At 41.7% G+C, this 22237-nt stretch overlaps 1 protein-coding gene and 1 pseudogene across 2 annotated transcripts in view; both read right to left on the bottom strand.

Annotated features, from left to right (window-relative positions):
• The window catches only part of PARP8 (poly(ADP-ribose) polymerase family member 8), a 166712-nt gene extending 150738 nt beyond the window's left edge, over positions 1 to 15974 (bottom strand). The window contains exons 1-2 of one of the 2 annotated variants that reach the window (XM_073343909.1): positions 15184 to 15974; positions 14220 to 14274 (exon numbers count right to left, since the gene is read on the bottom strand). In XM_073343909.1, coding sequence (XP_073200010.1) covers positions 14220 to 14274; positions 15184 to 15274 — 146 coding nt within the window. In that variant the 5' untranslated portion in view covers positions 15275 to 15974. The remainder of the gene's footprint in view (positions 1 to 14219; positions 14275 to 15183) is intronic. The other variant, XM_073343910.1, reaches the window with a different exon arrangement.
• Positions 8772 to 9133, bottom strand: LOC140911697 (large ribosomal subunit protein eL31-like; annotated as a pseudogene).
• Positions 15975 to 22237: the final 6263 nt, after the last annotated feature.

Genomic DNA, 22237 nt, shown 5'->3' with positions numbered 1-22237 from the left:
GGGAAATACAAAGGCCTGCGCAAGTGAGACATCTGCATTTCTTTTAATCCACTATCCACAATATAGCACAATGTGTACAGTAGAAGAATTTGTCAATGAGAACAATGAAGACAGAAAACAAATTAAGCAAAGAACAATGGAATGGAAAAATTATGGGGTAATAAGGTCCTATTTGATCAATAATAATTTAAAAAATAATTAAGATAAAGAGCCAAATTGTGGTCTCATTTAAACCTACACAACCTTACTGAGGTTAAAAAGGTTACACAGGTGTAACTGAGAGCAGTTTGTCCCACAGACCCCATCACTATTTAACTCTGGAAAATGCGCATTTAGAAAGCCAGGGTAATATACCAAATAGTATACTGCTCTTGTGTCATTCAGACATTTGCAAAACTATGAGATGTGTGGAAGTAGGTCTGCAAAAGGATAGAATAAGTCCCTTTGGCTAGCTGATTCTTTTGACTCCCTAATTTGGAAGTTTGACACCACATACTGAGCTCATTTGAAACTCCTATTGGCATCGTAACCTCTGGAGTAATTTCCTTCTTCAGAATATTCCTTCTATTGTCCTAAAAACTTGCCCAATCTCTCTCTTCTCCCCATTCAACTCACATATTGGACCTATAAAAGATCCTCTTTGGACATGTAAACCACATTGCAAAATTCCACCATCCTGAAAGACAAATGAGCCTCCTAAGTATAAAATGCTATAGCATGGTATAAATATAGCACCTCATTAAATCTCTATAAAATCTTATTGGTTTAAATAATTAGTAAATTCTGGAGGACTTGTCCTGGAGAGAATGACCCTTCCCTTGTAGACTGCAGCCATCACAGATTATCAATTATCTCAGTATTTGTGTTTATGGATTTCATGGGCTTGTTTGCCTCAGAGAGCTCTTTATGGGTCTAAAATAATGTGTAGAGTCATGAAAATCTGTGGATATCCGCTTTATATCTGCCAATCTCTGCAGATGCGGATATCTGTGGACCATGTTTGCAGATCGCAGATGGACGTGGATCCAAATTTTATATCCACTCAAGGTTAGAGATGTGATCTTTTATGGTATTTCCACACCCTGGAACTAACACACTCTGAGATGACCAGAGCTCACATTATTGCCAATTAAGTCAATATAAGCCCTTTTATGCATGTTCACAGATTGTTCTATATTAAAAATTGGTCATTTTTATTCTCAATTAATGATTTCACCTGTAAAATGCTATGACGCTGTTTTGGTTAACACTGAATGCTGATTCAATACGAGTGACATATGAAGGATTTTTCATATGGCCTAACAAATTATGTTCTTAAGAATGGCTTCAGTGACAATCTGGTACCTAGATACCAAGGCTCAAAAAGATTCAGAAAAAAAAAGTACAGCTTTGACAATTGGCATTCTACCTTTACCCTCTGCATTGGCAGATACTTGATAAGAATGCATGAAAGAAAGCTTTCATTCTTAAATTGCAGGTCTCTCACCATTTAAGAAAGTACTCCAAAATGAGCATGTCTTCAAAAACAGCAGTAATAAAATAGAATGCTGTACTTCATAGCTCCCCTAGTGTGAAAAATCAACTGCATGTTGATTCACTGAAACATTCAGGTCCAAATGAAACTCTCACTTATCCTGCTGTAAACCCAGGGTAGATCTACTCATATCAATGGTGTTATTTCAGATTTACGTTAGTGTAACTGAGATCAGGAGTTTTCCCTCAGTATGTGTTTTTATGACATAAGAATCATTCAAGGTTTTTAAACACATCCTCCATAAATTCCAGCTCCTAATCTGACACAAAAGCATTCGCAATTAATTTCATATCTTCACTGAGCATGGATGGTTGAGAGGCCTGATCCAAGATGAATTTATCAACACTGAAGATGGTGGGAAAAGAAAGAGGAAGCATGAACAAGAGCAAAAGAAAGAAAGAAAACATTCTATCATTTGCAGAAAAGTCCATGACTTGGAATGCCATCTCTATCCTTTAGGCCATCTTTTCTACTTGAAAGCAAATGTTGTCTACCGTAAATGCCATATTAGGTGGAAAAAAACAGTTAGTGCAAAATTGTAATTTTCTAGAACTATCCATAAATTAGAAATTCCTATCTGTGAACAGAAAATGAAATCACCATTTGTAACATTTAAGAAACCAAGACTTCAAGATTGCATCCTAGATCATATTTGATCAAATGCTGTTGAATGCTTAGACTGTTATACTGATGGAGTAGAACTTATTTCTTTAATTATCTACCACTTGAGGGTCTTCTTTCTGCAATGCTACATTTCATTACATATAAGGCATGCCTATGGTTTAGGTTTGATCAATGCTTCTACTATTCAGGGTGAAAGCCAGAAGGTTTGCTTGTTTTTTTCTTTTCCAGTTCTTTAATCAAGGCAAGTTCTGAGAAAGCACAATGGAAGTCTGCCTCAAAAACTGTCTAACAGACTTAGAATTTGGCCCTGAATAGTGACAGCCCCATTGCTACTTTAAGCCACCACCCACCATAGGGGATCATGCAGGAACTGTCTCCAGGGGTCTTGTGGGAGGGTGGTGTCATAAATATAAAGGGAAGGTTAACCACCTTTAAATCCCTCCTGACCAGACGAAAAAACCTTTTCACCTGTAAAGGGTTAAGAAGCTAAAGATAACCTCGCTGGCACCTGACCAAAACGACCAATGAGGAGACAAGATACTTTCAAAGCTGGAGGGGCTGGGGGGAAACAAAGGGTTCTCTCTGTCTGTGTGTTGCTTTTGCTGGGACCAGAGCAGGAATGCAGGTCAGAACTCCTGTAAAGGGCTAATAAGCAATCTAGTTAGATATGCGTTAGATTCTGTTTTGTTTAAATGGCTGATAAAATAAGTTGTGCTGAATGGAATGTATATTCCTGTTTTTGTGCCTTTTTGTAACTTAAGGTTTGCCTAACGGGATTCTCTAGGTTTTGAATCTGATTACCCTGTAAGGTATTTACCATCCTGATTTTACAGAGGTGATTCTTTTACTTTTTCTTCAATTAAAATTCTTCTTTTAAGAACAGGAGTACTTGTGGCACCTTAGAGACTAACCAATTTATTTGAGCATAAGCTTTCATGAGCTATAACTCACTTCATCGGATGCATACTGTGGAAAGTGTAGAAGATCTTATTATATACACACAAAAAGCATGAAAAAATACCTCCTCCCACCCCACTCTCCTGCTGGTAATAGCTTATCTAAAGTGATCACTTTCCTTACAATGTGTATGATAATCAAGTTGGGCCATTTCCAGCACAAATCCAGGTTTTCTCACCCCCCCTTCCCCCCCCCACACAAAAACTCACTCTCCTGCTGGTAATAGCTTATTCAAAGTGACCACTCTCCTTACATTGTGTATGATAATCAAGGTGGGCCATTTCCAGCACAAATCCAGGGTTTAAGAAGAACGTCTGGGGGGGAGGGGGAGGAAAAAACAAGGGGAAATAGGCTACCTTGCATAATGACTTCGCCACTCCCAGTCTCTATTCAAGCCTAAGTTAATTGTATCCAATTTGCAAATGAATTCCAATTCAGCAGTTTCTCCCCGGAGTCTGGATTTGAAGTTTTTTTGTTGTAAAATAGCGACTTTCATGTCTGTAATCGCGTGACCAGAGAGATTGAAGTGTTCTCCGACTGGTTTATGAATGTTATAATTCTTGACATCTGATTTGTGTCCATTTACTCTTTTACGTAGAGACTGTCCAGTTTGACCAATGTACATGGCAGAGGGGCATTGCTGGCATAAACCAGTCGGACGTGGACGTGGTAGCTGGCGTGGACGAGGGCAAGGCCATAGATCGCTCCCACTGGGACATATAGCACCGAAAGCAGGACTGATGTTATGCTGTCCATGTGCTCAGGGAGTATAGTGCCTAATGCAAAGCCCAATAAAGTTAATGTGAGTCTTTCGATTGAGAATCCAACTCATAAAGATGACTGTGCCCAGCTCCTACACAACGGTGCAGTGGGGGAGGAGGGATACTCTTCTTCCCCACCCTTGTTCTCTTGCATAAAGGCTGGACACAATCTGTCTCTTAGTTGTTTGACTGCACTGGGGGCTTTACAGATAGGGCCCTACCAAATTTACGGCCATGAAAAATGCATCACGGACCGTGAAATCTGGTCTCCCCCCATGAAATCTGGTCTTTTGTGCGCTTTAACCATATACTATACAGATTTCACAGCGGAGACAAGCCTTTCTCAAATTGGGGGTCCTGACCCAAAAAGGAGTTGCAGGGAGGTCACAAGGTTGTTTTAGGGGGTTGCAGTATTGCCACCTTTACTTTTGTGCTGCCTTCAGAGCTGAGTGGCCGGAGAGCGATGGCTGTTGGCCAAGCGCCCAGCTCTGAAGTCAGCGCCCTGCCAGCAGCAGCACAAAAGTAAGGATGGCAATACCATACCATGCCACCTTTACTTCTGAGCTGCTGCCTTCAGAGCTGGGCAGCCAGAGGGTGGTGACTGCTGACTGAGGGCCCAGCTCTGCAGGCATCAGCGCAGAAGTACAGGTGGCAATACTATACCATGCCATCCTTACTTCTGTGCTCCTGGCCAGCAGCTGCCACTCTCCAGCTGTCCAGGTTTGAAGGCAGCACCAGCAGCAACGCAGAAGGGTAGCAGTACTGCAATCTCCCCTACAATAACCTTGTGACCGCCCCACAACTCCTTTTTGGGTCAGAATCCCTACAATTACAACACTCTGAAATTTCAGATTTAAATAGCTGTAATCATGAAATTTTAGATTTTTTTAAATCGTATGCCCGTGAAATGACCAAAATGGACCCGTGAATTTGGTAGGGTCCTATCCATAGGGTAAGCAGATGGATTCTACCTACCCTACGTAGAGTCACATATACTGTGATCTTTACCCACTGCTGTAACAGTCTCTAAGTTTATCTTTAAGAGTGACTTTTAACTAATCGATCCACTTTTAGATGCCATCAGCCTTCAGTGTGTGTTTTCCTGAATAAGGGAACATGCTGATTATGGGCTCCTTCTCATGAAGACAGAGGCCAGCATGTGTGAGTTCAATGAAAATTGATGTAAAAATCCTTAATAGTTAGAAGCAAATAATTAAGATGTTCTTGCTGAAATAATGTTAATTCATTCTCGATAGTTACACACTTAGCCATGATTTTTTTAATGCTAAGGCAAAATTATATCATGGAAACTTTCTAGATTTATTCACAATACAATAATTTCTTTTTATAAATTATACGTGAACTGAACTCCTTCTGTAATTTAAGATTTACTTTGCTTACAGCATATAAATTAAGAAAGTTATTTTGATTTTAAATTATTAGGTTCTCACACAAAAACCTATGAGAATTATTCAAATCCAAACCACTTTATGTTATTTTACAGTAACTAATCCAAAACTAAACTATTGTGTATTACATATACCTGTTAGTAGGCATATATATATGTATATGCCTACTGACAGGTATCTAGAAGTCTTTATTTGTGAACACTGAAAACCACTGCACATTACTATGGTCTAAGGGTAAAAATCAGCTATGGTATTGCTCACTTTACAGACAAAAGTGATCTAAATAAATTTTGTCACAGTGAACTTGGCTTTTAAATTTGTTTGTCTTATCATATTAACTCTTTAACAATGATGGCCCAGAGGTCTATTTTTAGGCACCTGATGTGTTAAAATATGATGAAAGCACACAAAGAAGTTGCTGAAAATATTTTTGCATGTATATTTAATCACTTTTCCAAGCTGCATGCTTAGATAGAATGTTCTAATTTTGGTGCCTAAATGTATGCACCCAAGTCCATATTTAGGCACCTAAATAAATGGTCTCATTTTCAAACGTGCTGAACAACCACACAGTAACATTGACTTTAGTGGCAATTATGGGTGTTTATCACCTCTGAAAATCAGATCACATATTTAGAAATACAAGTTTATGTGCCTAAAATTAGGCACCCAAATCTGAATATTTTGGTCTGAGCACCCTGCTAGAGGAACACAGCACTTTGCAGCATCAAAACATCCACTGACCTCCATAGGACCATGATGGACACCATAATTCTTCTAAAACAGATTATTTTTTACAACAGGTAGTGATGATGATCCAATTTATTTCAAACATTAATGAGTTTCTAACAGCAAGGAAAGAAAGCCATCAAAAAGAAATAAGAACCTTCTAGAAAGACAAACTGAATATCAGAAAGGAAATGTGAGTAACATTAGCTGAGTAAAGCTGAATTCTTACTTTCCCTGATCCCTTAACATTTGCATTTAATTTTCTACCAATGAGTATTATGGAGAAGTGTTTAATTAATAGCTGGATGCATTAAAAGAATGCCCCGAATATCCAATCATTAGTAGTAATTAGTAATAAATACAGATTAATAATGCTGTCAGGTATTATTAGCAGGAGGACGCACACTCTCTGCTTTAAAGAGAGATTTTAAAGCTGAAATAAACTCTAGTTAAAACCCTTATGCAAAACTGTTTTTAATGGAATATGGTCATGGGGCCATGTCCTGCCACTACTCCTTGTACAGAATTCCCCCTGAAGTCTTCGCAAGTTTTGCATGAAAATAAAAATCAATACCAGTCTGTGGCCCATGACTGTTTTATCTAACTAGCCTATGCAGACAGCCATCTCATATTGCAGGTTTATCTACAGTGTTCCAGGAATATATTCTCCCACCAAAAATGCCAATCCAAATGTATTGAATATATTCTCCCACCAAAAATGCCAATGCCCTTTCCCCTTTACTTTTATATCCCCACCCTCAACCACACATGTGACAAGCAGGGGTTTGAGTCATAACCCCTCATGAGCAGAGGCTTGAGGACCACCTTTCTGCCTTGTCACAAGACCTTCAGCAGTATTGTACAATATTTTTTGATAGCTCTCCTCACTGATAACGCGGCTTAAAAAAAGAGTAGAATTGCTATGGTAGCACTGGTGACCAAAATCTCTGTTGCAATGCATTGGCTAAAATTATGGCAAGGTAAATTCTAGAGCTGGTCAGAGAAACTTGAATGGAACCATATTCTATCAAAATTGAATCACCATGAAATCAGGTAGATTTTTCCAGAATTTTGTTTAAGAAGAAAATCAGGAAGCAAGTTCCAACAATATAGAAAGGTCTCATTTTGACATTTTTTGAACGAAACATTTCAACTTTTCATTTTTTGTTTTGGATTTTTTTTATTTTGTGTATTATATATTATAATACAAAAGTCAAAATAAAAACAAAACTTTTTGATCTATCAAAAACAAACATAACAAAATTTCCCTTCAGAGAGAATTTAGAAATGCTTGGTTTTCATTATGATTTGGAACAAAGCCAAACTTCAAAATCCTAAAATCCTTCATGAAACAGAATTTCCATCCTCTGTAGAGCTCTAATAAATTAACTTAAGAAGCCATGTAGATAGACCTAAAATTCCTGTCAGTACCCCATTAAAGCAAAAAAAAAAAAAAATTAATCACATCCACTTATCCTCAGGTTGCTCAAATGAGAAGTCTTGTGGCTAACACCCTACACTGGAACTTCAGTCATCTAGGTTCTGTACCTAGCTCTGCCACAGACTTCCTGTGTGACTTTGGGGAAGTCACTTACCCTTTATATGCCACAATGGGGATGAAGATATTTCTATGCCTCACTGAGGTAGGAATTAATTCAATAGTTTAAGTGAGGTGCTTTCATATCACAGTAACAAGCACCATAGAAAAACCTATAATTATATAAAAATCAGAGACAAAACTTAAAAAAAAAAGACAATAAATCTTTACATTTTACCATAACTTTAAGGAAGACTACAGAGGAAAATTCTCCTCTCAGAACTGAGCAATCGTCTTAGATCAATTCCATACAGAAATTCAGCTTTACTTGAATGCACGAAACTGCCATTGTTATCATCATTCTGCTCATGTAGGAAGGACAGAACATCAGAGTCAAAGAGCTGCCAGGCAGACTGGAAGGGAGAATTTTGTGGACAAAATTAATCTATGTGTTTAGTTCTCCTAGGCCTTGTCTTGTTTCTTTAAAAAAAAATGCCTCCGTAAAAGATCTGTTCTTCTCATGCACAGTCTTCATTGTCACAGTCCCTCACTGCCAATGGGAGTTATGCACATACATGAGTGAAGAGCACTTGACTTGATCATCTTGTTTATCAGGAGAAAAAGAATTATATTCTCTCAGGACAACCAGGCATTCTTTTCTTGCAAACTAAGTCAAATTATATCTATAACCTGAAAACAACATTAGGGCATTCATTATGTGGCTTCATTACTAAGGTGATAGGTCAGCACATCTGTTCAGTCTGCTGAGTTTTGGAAGAAGCAATGTGCCACAAAAGGAGTCAGTTTGTAGGACAGCAGAAATAAGAAGGGATTCTAAAAAAACCAAGATTCTCAATGTGTTATCATTTTAACATCCTTGTTAGTTCTTGCAGTACAAACCCTAAAGAATAAAGAAAGAATCCAGATGTTTCTGATATTCTGCCAGCAGCAGTTAAATATGGGTAAATCTTGCTCAGTCACAGCACCTGAAGGAACATGTCACTCTGTGAGAAATATCTCCCAATTTGCCTATCGCTTTCTAAAAATAAAATTAAAAACGATTAAATTTTCATATAATGTGCTTCATACTTAGTGACCACATTATACAACAAAGATGGGTTTCACTAATAAATTTCTAATTACATGTGTGACAGAGTCAGGCCAGATGGCTACAGGAGAGTGACTTTTTTTTTTTGGTCACTTTTGTATTGAAAATTTGTTTAGTTTTCATGTACATTGACGGTCTGTAGACTTTTGAAAGTGGTGACTGGTACATAGGTAACCAGTGTGTATAGTTTGTTGGATGAATCTTCATCCTCACTGCGTTTCTGGATAAATGTACACAGATGCAGTAGGGAACATTCCTTATCCCTTTCGCCCAGTTCAATCTGGTGTCAATGCATACATCAGGAGTACCCATCTCCTTCATTGCAAATTTACGGATCTCCTTGAGAGCACGGGGGGCGCGTTTCTTGAATCCCACTCCATGGATCCGTTTGTGAATGTTGATGGTATATTCCCTAGTCACCACCTCATTGATGGCAGATCTCCCCTTCTTCTTTTCTCCACAGAAGGCAGATATATTAGCCCCAGGATTTTAGCCCCAGGTTAAGTAGGTCCCTTTTCCCTGTGTAAGGTAACAGGGAAGGTTCCAGAACAATCACGAACTTTCTGGAAACAATTAAGGCAGACAGGCTGATTAGAACACCTGCAGCCAATCAAGAAGCTGCTAGAATCAATTAAGCCCGGCAGGCTACTCAGGGCACCTGGGTTTAAAAAGGAGCTCACTTCAGTTGTGGCGTGCATGTGAGGGGCTGGGAGCAAGAGGCGCAAGAAGCTGAGAGTGAGAAGGTATACTATTGGAAGACTGAGAAGGACAAGTATTATCAGACATCAGGAGGAAGGTCCTGTAGTGAGAAATAAAGAAGGTGTTGGGAGGAGGCCATGGAGAAGTAGCCCAGGGAGTTGTAGCTGTCACGCAGCTGTTACAGGAGCCACTGCAGACAGCTGCAATCCACAGGGCCCTGGGCCGGAACCCGGAGTAGAGGGTGGACCCGGGTTCCTCCTATCCCCCCAACTCCATACTTGATACCAGAGGATTTGACCGGGACTGTGGGTTCCACCAGTGGGGAAGGTCTCTGGCCTGTTCCCCGATCCACTAGGTGGATCAGCAGAGACTGCAGAGATTGTTCTTCATCCTTTCCCCCATCCTGGCCAGTGATGAGGCTAACTGAGTGAACGGCAGATTTGAGCCATGAGAGTGGCCAAACTGAGGGCTGCTGTGAACCTCTGAGGCAAACAAAATCCACCAATAAGCGCAGGACCCACCGAGGCAGAGGAGGAACTTTGTCACACAGGATTTCAAAACCGGCAAGCACCCCAGGACTGTCAAAAAAACTAATAATTTAGAAATGTGATGTGAACACAGTTCATTTTAGAAAAATGAAGTGTTGCCCAAGCAGAGACCAAAATGATTGTTCGTGCTTCACAGGGAAAGGATTATTTATGATAATCCATGCAATAGAAATATGTTTGTTCTTAAAGAAATGTTTTCCCCCTCCTGTAACTTTTCAAGAGAATTCATTCAAATGGCTGGCCAGTCCACTGTAGTCATATTTATGCCTAGCCTAAAACTAGTCTCATATTATGTAAATCAGTGGCTCTTAACCTTTCCAGACTCCTGTTCCCCTTTCAGGAGTCTGATTTGTCTTGTGTACCCCCAAGTTTCACCTCACTTAAAAACTCCTTGCTTAACACAAAAGTGTCACAGCACACTATTACTGAAAAATTGCTTACTTTCTCATTTACCATATAATTATAAAATAAATCAATTTGAATATAAATATTGTGCTTTCATTTCAGTGTATATTATATAGAGCAGTATAAATAAGTCATTGTCTGTATGAAATTTTAGTTTTTACTGACTTTGCTAGAGCTTTTTAAATAGCCTGTTGCAAAACTAGGCAAATATCTAGATACGTTTATGTACCCCCTGGAAGACCTCTGTGTACCCCTGGTTGAGAACCACTGGTATAAATAATATAGCAGCTCAATATAGTTTACAGAGACATATGCTGGAATTGCTCTGTATGTAGAATGATAGCAAGATCATGCCCACAGGGCCTGATTCTGTACTTGCACACAAGTGAGAATTAAAAATAACTCAACTGAAATCAGTGTAAAAGCAGTGTAAGTGGTATCAGGACAAGGACCTGAGATAGGTAGTGTGCCTCCTGGCTCTTTCCAGCAGCACACTGAGAACTAGTAACATGTGATGGGGCAGTGCAAGTCCAAGAAGAAAGGGTACAATGCAGTTAAATTGGGAAAATCTCTCCCTAAGTAGAAAAAACTCACAAATATGAACCTTAGAACAGTTTTTAAAAAGAAAAGAAAAGAAAAGAAAAGAAAAGAAAAGAAAAGAAAAGAAAACCAAGGTCCAGAACTTCAGCTAGCAATGAAGCAATGTACACTAACTTTCGTGGAATTACATTGATTTATAGCAGCTGAGAATCTGGCTCTGAGTACAGAAGTTAAGACCACTAGTAAGTAGACTTAATATGCCTAATGGACACAAATGATATGCAGAAGAAATCCCTAGGTCCGTTTAACCTGATGATTTTATAGGCCAGCCTTTACATAAGGGTGAGCAGTCCTAGAAAAAGGTCATCAATCAGTTAAACAAAAAATACTCTACTTAGCATCAGACATAAAACATATTTTCTTGTTTCATGTATTTTGCTCTTGCACTGTAGACAAAGTAAAACCATACTGTGCACTAGCTTTGAGTTTCCAGGGCTCGCTAAAAAAATAGCTAAGGGAAATAAAGCACTAAAGGATAGAATTGCAAAATGTGGCTACAGATAGTATCTTGTAATCTTCCTTACCAACTGATCCATGACTTAGCCATCAAAATTTATTTCTCAGTAAAAAAGCCCAGAGTACATCCCTTGTCCCATTTCTTGAAACCATGCAGCGGTGCCAGCACAAAAGATATAAAATCAGACAATTGCAAGTATCTGAGGTGATAATATCAGGAGTATCACCTGATACTTATTCTACAAGCTGCTATGTACCATGAGCTAATAAAGTTTGTCATTTAGGGGCAATTCCTGCCAACAGTACTCAAACCACAGAAGAATTGCCAGTGGGTGGCAGGGAACCTATAGCTGCTGTACTGTGGGCAGGGATGGGGTTGGTGGCCAAGCTCAGGGAGGGGAATGCCCAATAAACCCAGTTTTAACTTGGAGGGGATACACTCCCAAGTAGGGAATACACAGAAGGCCACTATTACAGCCCTCTACAGAGTCTGCATTAGTGGCTGCACAGCTGATTTGACCTCTGGCTTTGGGTTACATGTGGAAGTATTACATCCTCTGCAGCCATGCATCGTTTCCCTGCATGAAACTCGTTTACTCAGCTTTGGCATGGGAATCAGAATTTGGCCCTTAATGCTTTGCACTTTATACAAAAAGAAAGCAAACAGAAAACTCAGCTGCCAGTGCACCTCTGTGTACTATGGATATTCTGAAAGATTGGGGGGGAAAAACCCACAGGAAAGATGAGAAGTCAGTATGAATCCCTTATTTTAAGCTATTGATTATTTTTAAGTGTCCTTTAAATGTCAGAAGGAATGTAAAATTTGAACATGCACTATGGAAACCTATTTGTATCATCTTCTCAAGGTATAACATGAGATTTTAAATTCAATTTGAATTTTCCAGATCCTGAAACTGGTTCTCAGTGGCCCGTCCAGTAAGACTCCACTATGTGTTCTAAATTCCAGATCTGATTAGTAAAAGTGAAAGCATTTTTTTAACAATGCAGCTTACTTTCCACTAGTTATGCTTTGTTACATTTTTACTGCACTCAGTTTGGACAATGGAAACAGCAGTCTGTTTCACTTCCCGGTTCCATGCTGAAACATTTGGCTTGCAAACACTGCATGGGAATGTTTAAATCTGAACGACTGTATCCTTTAATTAAAGAATAATAATTTCATGCTCATATTACATCTTATAAAAACTTTGTTTAAAGCAAAAGAAAATTTTAAAACCCCTTTATCTGGGCCTTAAGCAACCTGAGAATATCTCTAATTCTAAACCATTAGGCACACGATAATGGTCCCCTTAATAACAGGAAGTTTTGCCACCCCCTTCAGTATGAGCATGTGGAGGTCATTAATGTGACAAAAATATTTTTTGAACAAACTGCAAACCCATTTACCAGTTATGGTCCTGATCCTACAAGCTGACCTGGGCAGGTGGATCCATGAAACTGCACAGAACCCACTGGTGTCAACAGCGCCCTGTTCAGATGTAGGTATCCACCTGCAAAGTTCATCTTGCAGGATAGAGGCCTATAACTCCTAATGATCCATTCCCTTTTAAACTGAGGTGGCCTGAAAAAAGTAAGCACCAAAGATAGTGAACTGTTGAAGCTATCTAAATCAAGATACTTCTTTTTAAACCTGATAAACTATATTTAGTCTTGGATTAGGATTATAGTTTTATAAGTAAATGTCAGTGAATGTCAATTTCACCATACACACACAAACTCATGAAAAATATTCCCATAGTTAATAACTGAACTCTCTCTATATATAGGCAAAGTAAGTAAAATTGTGCTTGAAAATTTATTAGTTTGATTTAAAAATATTTACTTCGTATATTTTGACATGTGATATTGTAATCTGAATCTCAATATCTACTAGCATTAAATAATTACTGTTTTACACTCCCCCCATAATTTCCTACAACTGTGAAAATTTAAAATCAATAAAAATGGAAAATGCTTAAAAATAAATATTGATTATATCAGAATTCTTTTTAAAAAATAAATTCTACTAAACCTAGCTATACTTTATTATTTGGCTTAATATGAACACAAATACAATAGCAATTCACAAACTAAACAAACAGCTGGGAAAAAATCCATTCACCAACAGGAAATTTTTTTAAAAACTGAGTTACTTTGAAAACAGACAGGTATGCAGAATCCAGGCTAATGATATAACACAAGCAATGAAATGCAACTGAAGAAGTGATATAAATTGCAACCCCCTATGCAAATAATAAAAATGAGTATCCATTTACATATACACCCTAATTTGTGAATATACTAAAGTGTGCTTACAAGCAATATTTAGATTTATATTTGGTTGTTTAAATGATTATCTGCATCATAAACTTTATTGACATTTTCATTTAATTCCTCTATACTGTTAATTTGTTCTATTGCAAAATGATTTGCGTCTATTAGCATCAAATTCTGGTCTCTCTGTGTTACTCTGGTGTAAGAGTAAAATTTGGCCTATTCTTCTTTATTAGTTCTTATAGTCAGTTTTTTTAAACATCTTGCATTCAATGGTTTTTGTTTTTCTATACCATTTGCACCAGGCACTAATTTTACTTATCTTTGTAGACTGAATATCAAGACACACAAATTACACAGAGGGAAAACTCTGATGAATAGGTCTCTGATGAATGGGATCACCTCATAGATCACCTGCTCAGACCCAACACTCTCTCTCTAGTTAATTATGTCCCACTGGATGTTAATCATTTGCTTTCATTGCAAAAGAAAAAGAAATTACTATTCAACAATTAAGAAAAAAAGAGACACTAGCCAGTGAATGGGAAATGAAGTAACTCATTATTACAGAGAAGTACCTTTTGGCGCCTCCAATATAGGTGAAGGTGAAGGTGGAGTCTGAGTACCTGAAATCTAAAATACAAAGAATTGCATTATTATCAGTGATCATTTCTAGTTCTTTGGTTTTGTCTAAAATAGCTGAAGTCTCACCCGCCCTCATTCTGCTACTGGTAGGGGGGTTAACATCCATCAGAGCACCCTGCAGCAGGGAACCCCCCCTCCCCTTTGCAACAAGTGCCCTGGTGCTATGGCAACGGCTGGAATTTCCATTGTCAGTGAAGGCAACAGGCAGCAACAAGCCAGGCAGCTCTGGCAAATCAAATACTGTAAATAGTGAACACCATAAAGCAACAAGCAAACACCAAGGCTTTGCACGGAAAGGACTCATTTATGACTGCTAATATTCCAGCTCTGGATCAATGCATTTAGGGAACTAGATGACCCCAAAAAAATCTAATTTCCCCTACAGCAAGAGCTAAGCAGCCCCAAATGGCAACGACCTAACCTGAGCAGCTACAAAGCGGGATGTATTCTACCACCACCGCCAACTGCGCAAAACAACTCGGCTCCAAACCGAAAGTCTTGCATTAAAAACGACCGTGGGCTGAGGGGCTCCCTCTGATCTGAGGACTGTCGTGGTAGCAGATGCTAAGAACAGATAAATTGCTCTCTGTGTGTGTATTGCATTCCTCCCTGTGCTTAGATACATTCCACTTCTGTATCTGTTTTCTCATACAGTACCTGTTCTGCCTTCTCTTGCCAGTGTGTTGGGGGGGGGAAAGGAAGGAGACCTATTTCACACACATACACACGAAGACTTAAGGGTCAGCGATCGTCACTGTAACTGTTGCAAAATGACAGCAGAAATGGGACAAGGGAACCCCAACCAAACATGTCGCGCTGGGGAAACGTCTGAAGCAGGCAGAGAGGGAGGGGAAGAGAGTGGCAGCTGGTAACCTGGAGCCCAGCCGGAAAACTCACCTGTAAACAGGCAGTCCTTCTCCGCCTTGCACTTTTGAATCACAACGTCAATATCCTTCTGAATCCTCTCTTGTCTTGAACACATCCCCATGAAATAAATCCCAAAGGGGGGGCGGGAAGCAGCCTTTATCCCCAGCCCACCCCCCTCTCTTCCAGTTTCAATATTCAGTTATAAGATGGAACCTCTGGCTTGACTGCAGAAGTATTTCCACCCCCAAAGTGATCCACTCGGGTGAAGGAAGAAGAGGAGGAGGAAGCCGATGTTGCATGCCCAGATGTGACAGCCCAGATGTTGCTGCTGCTTCTGCTTGACTGCAATTTCCTCCTTTCCTGACAATAGATCCAGCTGATGAGGATGCTGGTGGTGGCGGGGGTGACTGAGACACACACACACACACACACACCCCCACAAAACCCGTTCACATTCCTGCCCCTCCACCCCTGGCCGTGCTGGGCTGTCTGAGCCGGGGAGAAGAGAGCGGCGACAACAGTCACCAGCGGTGGCAGGAGCAGCTCGGCGAGCGGCGGAGACTGGAGGCGCGCACACACGATCACTCCCAGAGAGGCCGAGACGGCTGCTGCAGCTACGCCAAGCCGCAGACCCTCCCCTCGCCGCCGCCGCTGCTCCCAGCCCCAGACAGACACGCCGCCTGCCACACGTCCTTTGCTCCGCCGCTGCCGGCTGCTGCTGTTAAGCTGGGGGTGTCAAAACAGCCGGCGCCGCCCAGGGCAAAGGCACCCAGCAGAGGCGGAGCGGAGGCAGCTGCCCAGCGCGGTCCAAGGCTGGCAGTCAAACGGCATGTGCACAGAGACAGCCGCCGCCACCAAGACGCTCCCTCTGGCGCAGAGGTTACTGGCGCCACCCGGCGCCCGATGCAAGAGTCCCGCGACCCAGCCCGGGTCGGTCGTGCACAGGGCTAACGGCCGACCGGACCTCGGGGGCACGAGGGGGGAAACCGTCACCTAGAGCTACCGGGCTGGCACGAAGCCAGGTAGTACGGGGGCGGGAGAGAGACAATATTTATAAAGCAATTTCTCAGGTGGGAAGGGGGAAAAAATACCAGGATCCGCAAGGGGGCAGCAGCGCTTCAAAGCCCCAGGCGGGGGCAGTTCGGCTCCAGCACGTCAGCAGGTCCCCCTACACTCATGGCAGCAGGGGGTGCACCCGGCCACTGCGTAAACATACTCCTCACCCCTAGGAGCTGTGAGAGGGAAGGGGGAGCTGGCCAAGGGGGACGGGACTGCAGTCCAGTCAGGGCCCTGCCTTCTCCCTAGACCAACAGAGGGGACCTTCTTGCTGATCCAACAAGCTGGGGCAAGAGGCCCCTTGTGGCCTGCCCCTCTCCCACAGCCAGGGGCACTGGGGAGCTCTTCCCCAGCAGCAGAGGTGTTTTCCTGAGGTCGCAGGCTGGCAGGAAGAAGGGTGGTGGCATAAGTGCTGGAACTAGGAGTGCTGCTGCAACTTCTGGGTTGAAGTGGTTTCCATCATATACAGGGTTTACCATTTGGTTCAATGGCTCTCAGCAAACCCCCCCCCCACACACACACACACACACACTCACACTAAAAATTGTTCCAGCATCCCTGAGGTGACTAAGACCACTTATTCCCCATCCCTCCTGAACCTGGTCCAACAGGGGAGACACACTTAAGTGGGCCTGTACCCCCAAGCCCCATGGACTAGCAGAGAATAAAGCTTGCAGGAGCAGTGGTGTCAGACTACTTTCTTCTGTTTTGACTCTAGCTGTTTTTTCTCTGCCAGTTCTGTCAGCATTTCATCTTCCTTCCCTCTCCCTCAGTCATTACTTCTTTTTGTATTCCTGTGCTCCAATTAACTCATCCCCTACACTTCCCTGCTCATCCCACCCCCTTATTTATGTGGGTGGGGAAGGTAGGGGTTTATTTGTATATATCAACCCTATGGAACTACTATTAAATTTGTCACCCATCTCTGATTACACAGGGTATATATCACATCCCTTATCCACCACTCTTTGACAATCCTGTTTTAGATAGTAACCTCTTCAGGAAAGGGACTTTTACTCTGTTGTACAGTGCCTACCACCATGGAGTCCACATCAAAGCCTCTGGGTGCTTCTGTAATACAAGTAAATAAATAACCATTATAACACAATTCAGAAGGAATGGTGAAGTCTCACTCAATGCCTCCAAAACCAATTACCCTTCATCCTCCCAAGAGCTAGGTGAATAATTCATAATAAATAAATGGGAATGAACATAACAGAAGACAATTTGTTTAAAAATTCAAAAGAATATTCATAGAATTTGTTGTTTCAGTCCTCACCCAGCTCTAATCAGCTACCATGGATTATTCATTATTGAGCACAATTGCTTTGGTGCATTTTCATTAGGCAAATTTGTATTAATCATGTATTGTTGATTTCAGGCACAGGGGAATAAATGTGATCTTTATTTTATTATGTGTTTTAAAGTGTAAATACATTTAGAAAAAATGCCATAAAAATGACATTTTCTGGGGGTCCATATTTATCCTTGCTCCAATTTCATTAAACAAGAAAAAGTGGTAATGAGGGGACAGAGATTAGTGAGAAAAGTGAACAGATACAGCTCAAAGACAACAGAGTAGTTCTAGGTTGATAGAAATACTATACAGTGCTAGAAATACTATATATAATCTCCACCACTAAACAAAGAAGGGTTATATCAGAATTTGGCCTTCCAAACACTTCAGTGATGCTTGAAGTGATGTGGTCATTCAGCAGAGTGTAGGCTACCCTGCAAGATATTACTGTATCTGAATACAGTTAACAACAATTGTTTTTACTGACAAAATTTAATGAGACTTTATTGGCACAATATGTTATACAAGCTTGGTCAAAGTGTATAAAGAGATCCCTTGTGTATCTTCAAAGGTTACGCTGTGGTTTTGGCCCGTGTCTGTTTGTCATTAGTGTCCATTCCTGATCAGGTGTCAGATTGCTATGTAGTGCAATGCCATCTCTGCTGCATCTCTCCTTTCTCCCAATGCTCTGCAGGATAGTGCTCAGCACAAAGCAGGATAAACCACATTTAGATCGCATCTGCTAACTGTGATTAGAGTCCTGTGAGAAGCCACTTGTTCCCCCTTCCTGCTAGACTAGGGGTTTAATCACAGTGAGGGTTTAAATAGTTAGCTGACATGATGCTGTACAGAATTTGTCCTGTTCTACACTGACCAACCCTTTTTTTCAGCATCATGTCCCTTAACATGATTGATGACTTCCCTGTTCAGCCACAGTAAAATTTCATAGACCAGACACAAGTGAATAAAAACTTATCTATAAAGCAACACCACGGCTTCAGTGGAGCTAACACAGAGATGAATTTGGTTCATGATGTCACCACCTGGACTCAAATAAAGTAGAAAGCCTGGTGCAAATGTCTGTATCAACATACTGTATTTTGTTTATTAATCATGAACCAAGCTCAGTGCCTTAGCCTAAATTTCCAGATAATGAGCCAGTTTGGTCTCTGGAATATCTCTGCTGACTCTAGTGCAGTTACACTATGGACAACTGAGCCCATCATAACAATATTAGGATTTATGATCAGCCAAATTCATAAAAATTGATTGAAGATGGAACCTGTTGTAAAACTAAGGAGACAGTATTGTAGAGCTAAAAAAATAAAAAAAACCCATCTTTCAAAACATTCAGAAACTGTGAACAGACCTAATATCCTAAATTTTATTGTAACAATGATCCTCTATCTCCACAACACCATATGCTGTAACCAGAGTGATGTTGCACATTATACCAATGTCAAACCAAAATCTTAAAAACAAAAGCTTTACAAATAATTTAAGGTTCCACATGAATTCAGATTCAAGGACAACTGAGAACAATGAAAGCAATATCATTTGAGAGTCGAGTGGTCTCTATCCTGAGATATTCAATGCATGTCATTTCTAATATAGCCTTGAGTCCAGCTCTGTCAGTCAATGAAACAGGTTTGCATTCCTGTGGGCCAGATTTTTCTCTGGTTCACACAAGTGTAAATTAGGTAATTCAGATGAAGTCAATGGAGTTATACCACTGTAAAATCAGTGTGAGAGAAGGAGTGTTAAGAGATGGCCAAAAGGAAGCACGTTGAAATGATGAGTGACCAGTGAATAAGAGAGCTGTCTAATAAGACTTTAATCTGGCAGCTCCTTACACAGCCTGATTCTGTCTCCCTTACACTGACCAAGTCCTTTCACCCAAGTGGACTACTTGCACAGGAAGGTACTACCTAACAGTGAATAAGGGTGGCAGAACTGGGCCACTTAGTGAGTAGTCCCATTGATTTCTACTAGGGCTGTCAAGCGATTAAAATAATTAATTGTGATTAATCACAGAATCATTCTGTTAATAATAGAATACCATTTATTTAAATATTTGTGGATGTTTTCTACATTTTCAAATATATTGATTTAAATTACAACACAGAATACAAAGTGTACAGTGCTCACTTTATATTTATTTTTATTACAAATATTTGGCGTATAAAAAGCAAAATAAATAGTATTTTTCAATTCACCTAATACAAGTACTGAGTGCAATCTCTTTATCATGAAAGTTGAACTTACACATGTAGAATTATGTACAAAACCAAAACTGCATTCAAAAATAAAACAATGTAAAACCTTAGAACCTACAAATCCACTCAGTCTTACTTCTTGTTCAGCCAATCACCCAGAGAAGTTTGTTTACATTTGCAGAAGATCATGCTGCCCGCTTCTTGTTTACACTGTCACCTGAGAGTGAAAACAGGCGTTCGCATGGCACTGTTGTAGCTGGCGTCGCAAGATATTTACGTGCCGGATATGTTAAACATTCATATGTTCCTTCATGCTTCAGCCACCATTCCAGAGGACGTGTTCAGGCTGATAACCGGTTCTGCTCGATAAATGTGCAAAGCAGTGCAGACCGAGGCATGTTCCTTTTCATTATCTGAGACAGAAGCCACCTGTAGAAGGTTGATTTTCTTTTTTGGTGGTTTGGGTTCTATATGTAAGCAGTGTCAGGATGAGCTCCACCCTGACATCTGGTGGTGAGGTGTGGCAAGTTGTGGAAAAGAACTTCAGGGGCCGATCTCATTTGCATAGGCACACCCACCACGCCTAGAATGAGACCATAGCTGCCCAAATGGTCACTTTGGCTGCTGTGGGATCCCCAGTGTCTCTGTTATTGGGGCAGGAAGAATAAATTGTTATTACCCTGATTATGGGAACTGTGCTTGGAACTGTACGTGGCCTTTTGTTACGATGGAGGGATTCACCATCATCTAAGTAGCACTCGCTAGGCAAGGGTCATGGGTTCCAAAACTGTGTGAATGGAGAGAGGCTGGGGACAAGTATTAATACTTGGTGGCATGGGCCCCTTGGTGAGGGCCTTACATGCTAATTGCACTTCCTCCTCTCTCCACTGGGGAATATCAGAGCTAATTTTGATTTCATTAGAAGTCTAGTTATAGACTGCTGAGCTCACTTTGGGCTGACAGTGCACCAGCACTGGGGCTCCCCTATTATAAGCTGAATTCACCTAAGCGCTGAAATCACTGAGTGTTGTGTTAAGTAGTGGGGGAGCCCGAAGATATATTGTGGAGCAGTTTGCGGGACGGCTGGCGAAGCAGTTCGACACGGAGCAGTGTGTGGATGGCAGGAGCTGCTTGTGGGCCGTGGAGCTGAGCGAAGGAGTTCGTGGGGCGGCTGGCGGAGCGGAGCGCAGCTGAGCGAAGGAGTTCGTGGGGCAGCTGGTGGAGCGGAGCGCAGCTGAGCGAAGGAGTTCGTGGGGCGGCTAGTGGAGCGGAGCGCAGCTGAGCGAAGGAGTTTTGTGGGGCGGCTGGCGGAGCGGAGCGGAGCGCCGCTATGGAGCTATGGGGCGGTCAGCTTCAGATCACGTAAGGTGCCTCTTACCCCCGTCCCATTTCCACCCAGGTTGGGAGGTAAAGCTCCGCCGATAAACTTTCGAACTCTGGGGCTGCCCTGACCAGGGGCAGAGACTTTTGGGGCATTGGACTTTTGGGGTTGCTGGACTCAAGAACCAAAGGGAAAAGGGCATGCCCCAATTTGCCTGGGGTGGGGTTGTTTTTGCTCATGGGTTGTGTTATGAATCCGGTTGGTGGTGTTTCCCCAACATAATGCCACATTGTTTCTCTCTGTTATTAAAAGACTTTTGCTACACTCAGACTATGTGCTTGCGAGAGGGGAAGTATTGCCTCTTGGAGGCGCCCAGCGGGGGTGGTATATATTTGTCCCAGGTCACTGGGTGGGGGCTCGAGCCGGTTTGCATTGTGTTATTGGAATGGAACCCCTAGATATTGAACCCGGCCCTTGTTGCTGCCAACTCTGACGGGCAGAACAGAGGTGCTAGACCAAAGCCGCCATCCAACACAGACAGTGGGCCCCCTGCAGCTAACTTACCCCTATTCTGCACATCTGAGAGTGAGTCTGAGGAGGAAGACACAACCCTGGTGTATCCTGGGATGGAGACAAGATTTCAGTCTCGATCAGCTGAACCAAACGAGAGTTTTCCCTCTTCCGCCCTAAACCCAATGGCGGAACTATTTAGGCCCCTTTCTGATACCCCGGTGCTGCTGATGAGACCCCCCTGTGATGACACACACAGGTTATTGGACAATGGGGACAGACAGGTAGAGGATGTCCTGGGCACCTTGGACCCTCCAGCGTTAGAACTAGGAGTGCAGGGGCCTACACCAGTAGCCGAGGGACCCTCCAGGGAAGCCTCTCCATCCGTCACTCAAGAGGATGTTCCCCTTACTTCGGCAACAGAGATTCTCAATAGACGAGACAGGGTGATAAGACCAGTGAAACGGTTAACTTATGATGCACCTGGGGTGACTAGTGAGGAGCCAATACATTTAGCACACAGGCTTGTGGAAGCTAAAGTGGGCTTCCTGAGGCCCTTTGGAGGAAACCAATGAGTTGGTATAAAGGGAGTGTGATTTGTCGGGACGACAAAGTCTCGGCTGGGGGGAGGATGTAAGCAGTGTCAGGATGAGCTCCACCCTGACATCTGGTGGTGAGGTGTGG

The sequence above is a fragment of the Lepidochelys kempii genome, chromosome 5 (genome assembly GCF_965140265.1).
Source record: "Lepidochelys kempii isolate rLepKem1 chromosome 5, rLepKem1.hap2, whole genome shotgun sequence".
Classification (NCBI taxonomy): domain Eukaryota; kingdom Metazoa; phylum Chordata; order Testudines; family Cheloniidae; genus Lepidochelys; species Lepidochelys kempii.
The sequence above is the reverse complement of the archived record's forward strand: the minus strand, read 5'-3'. Positions and strand labels throughout refer to the sequence as shown.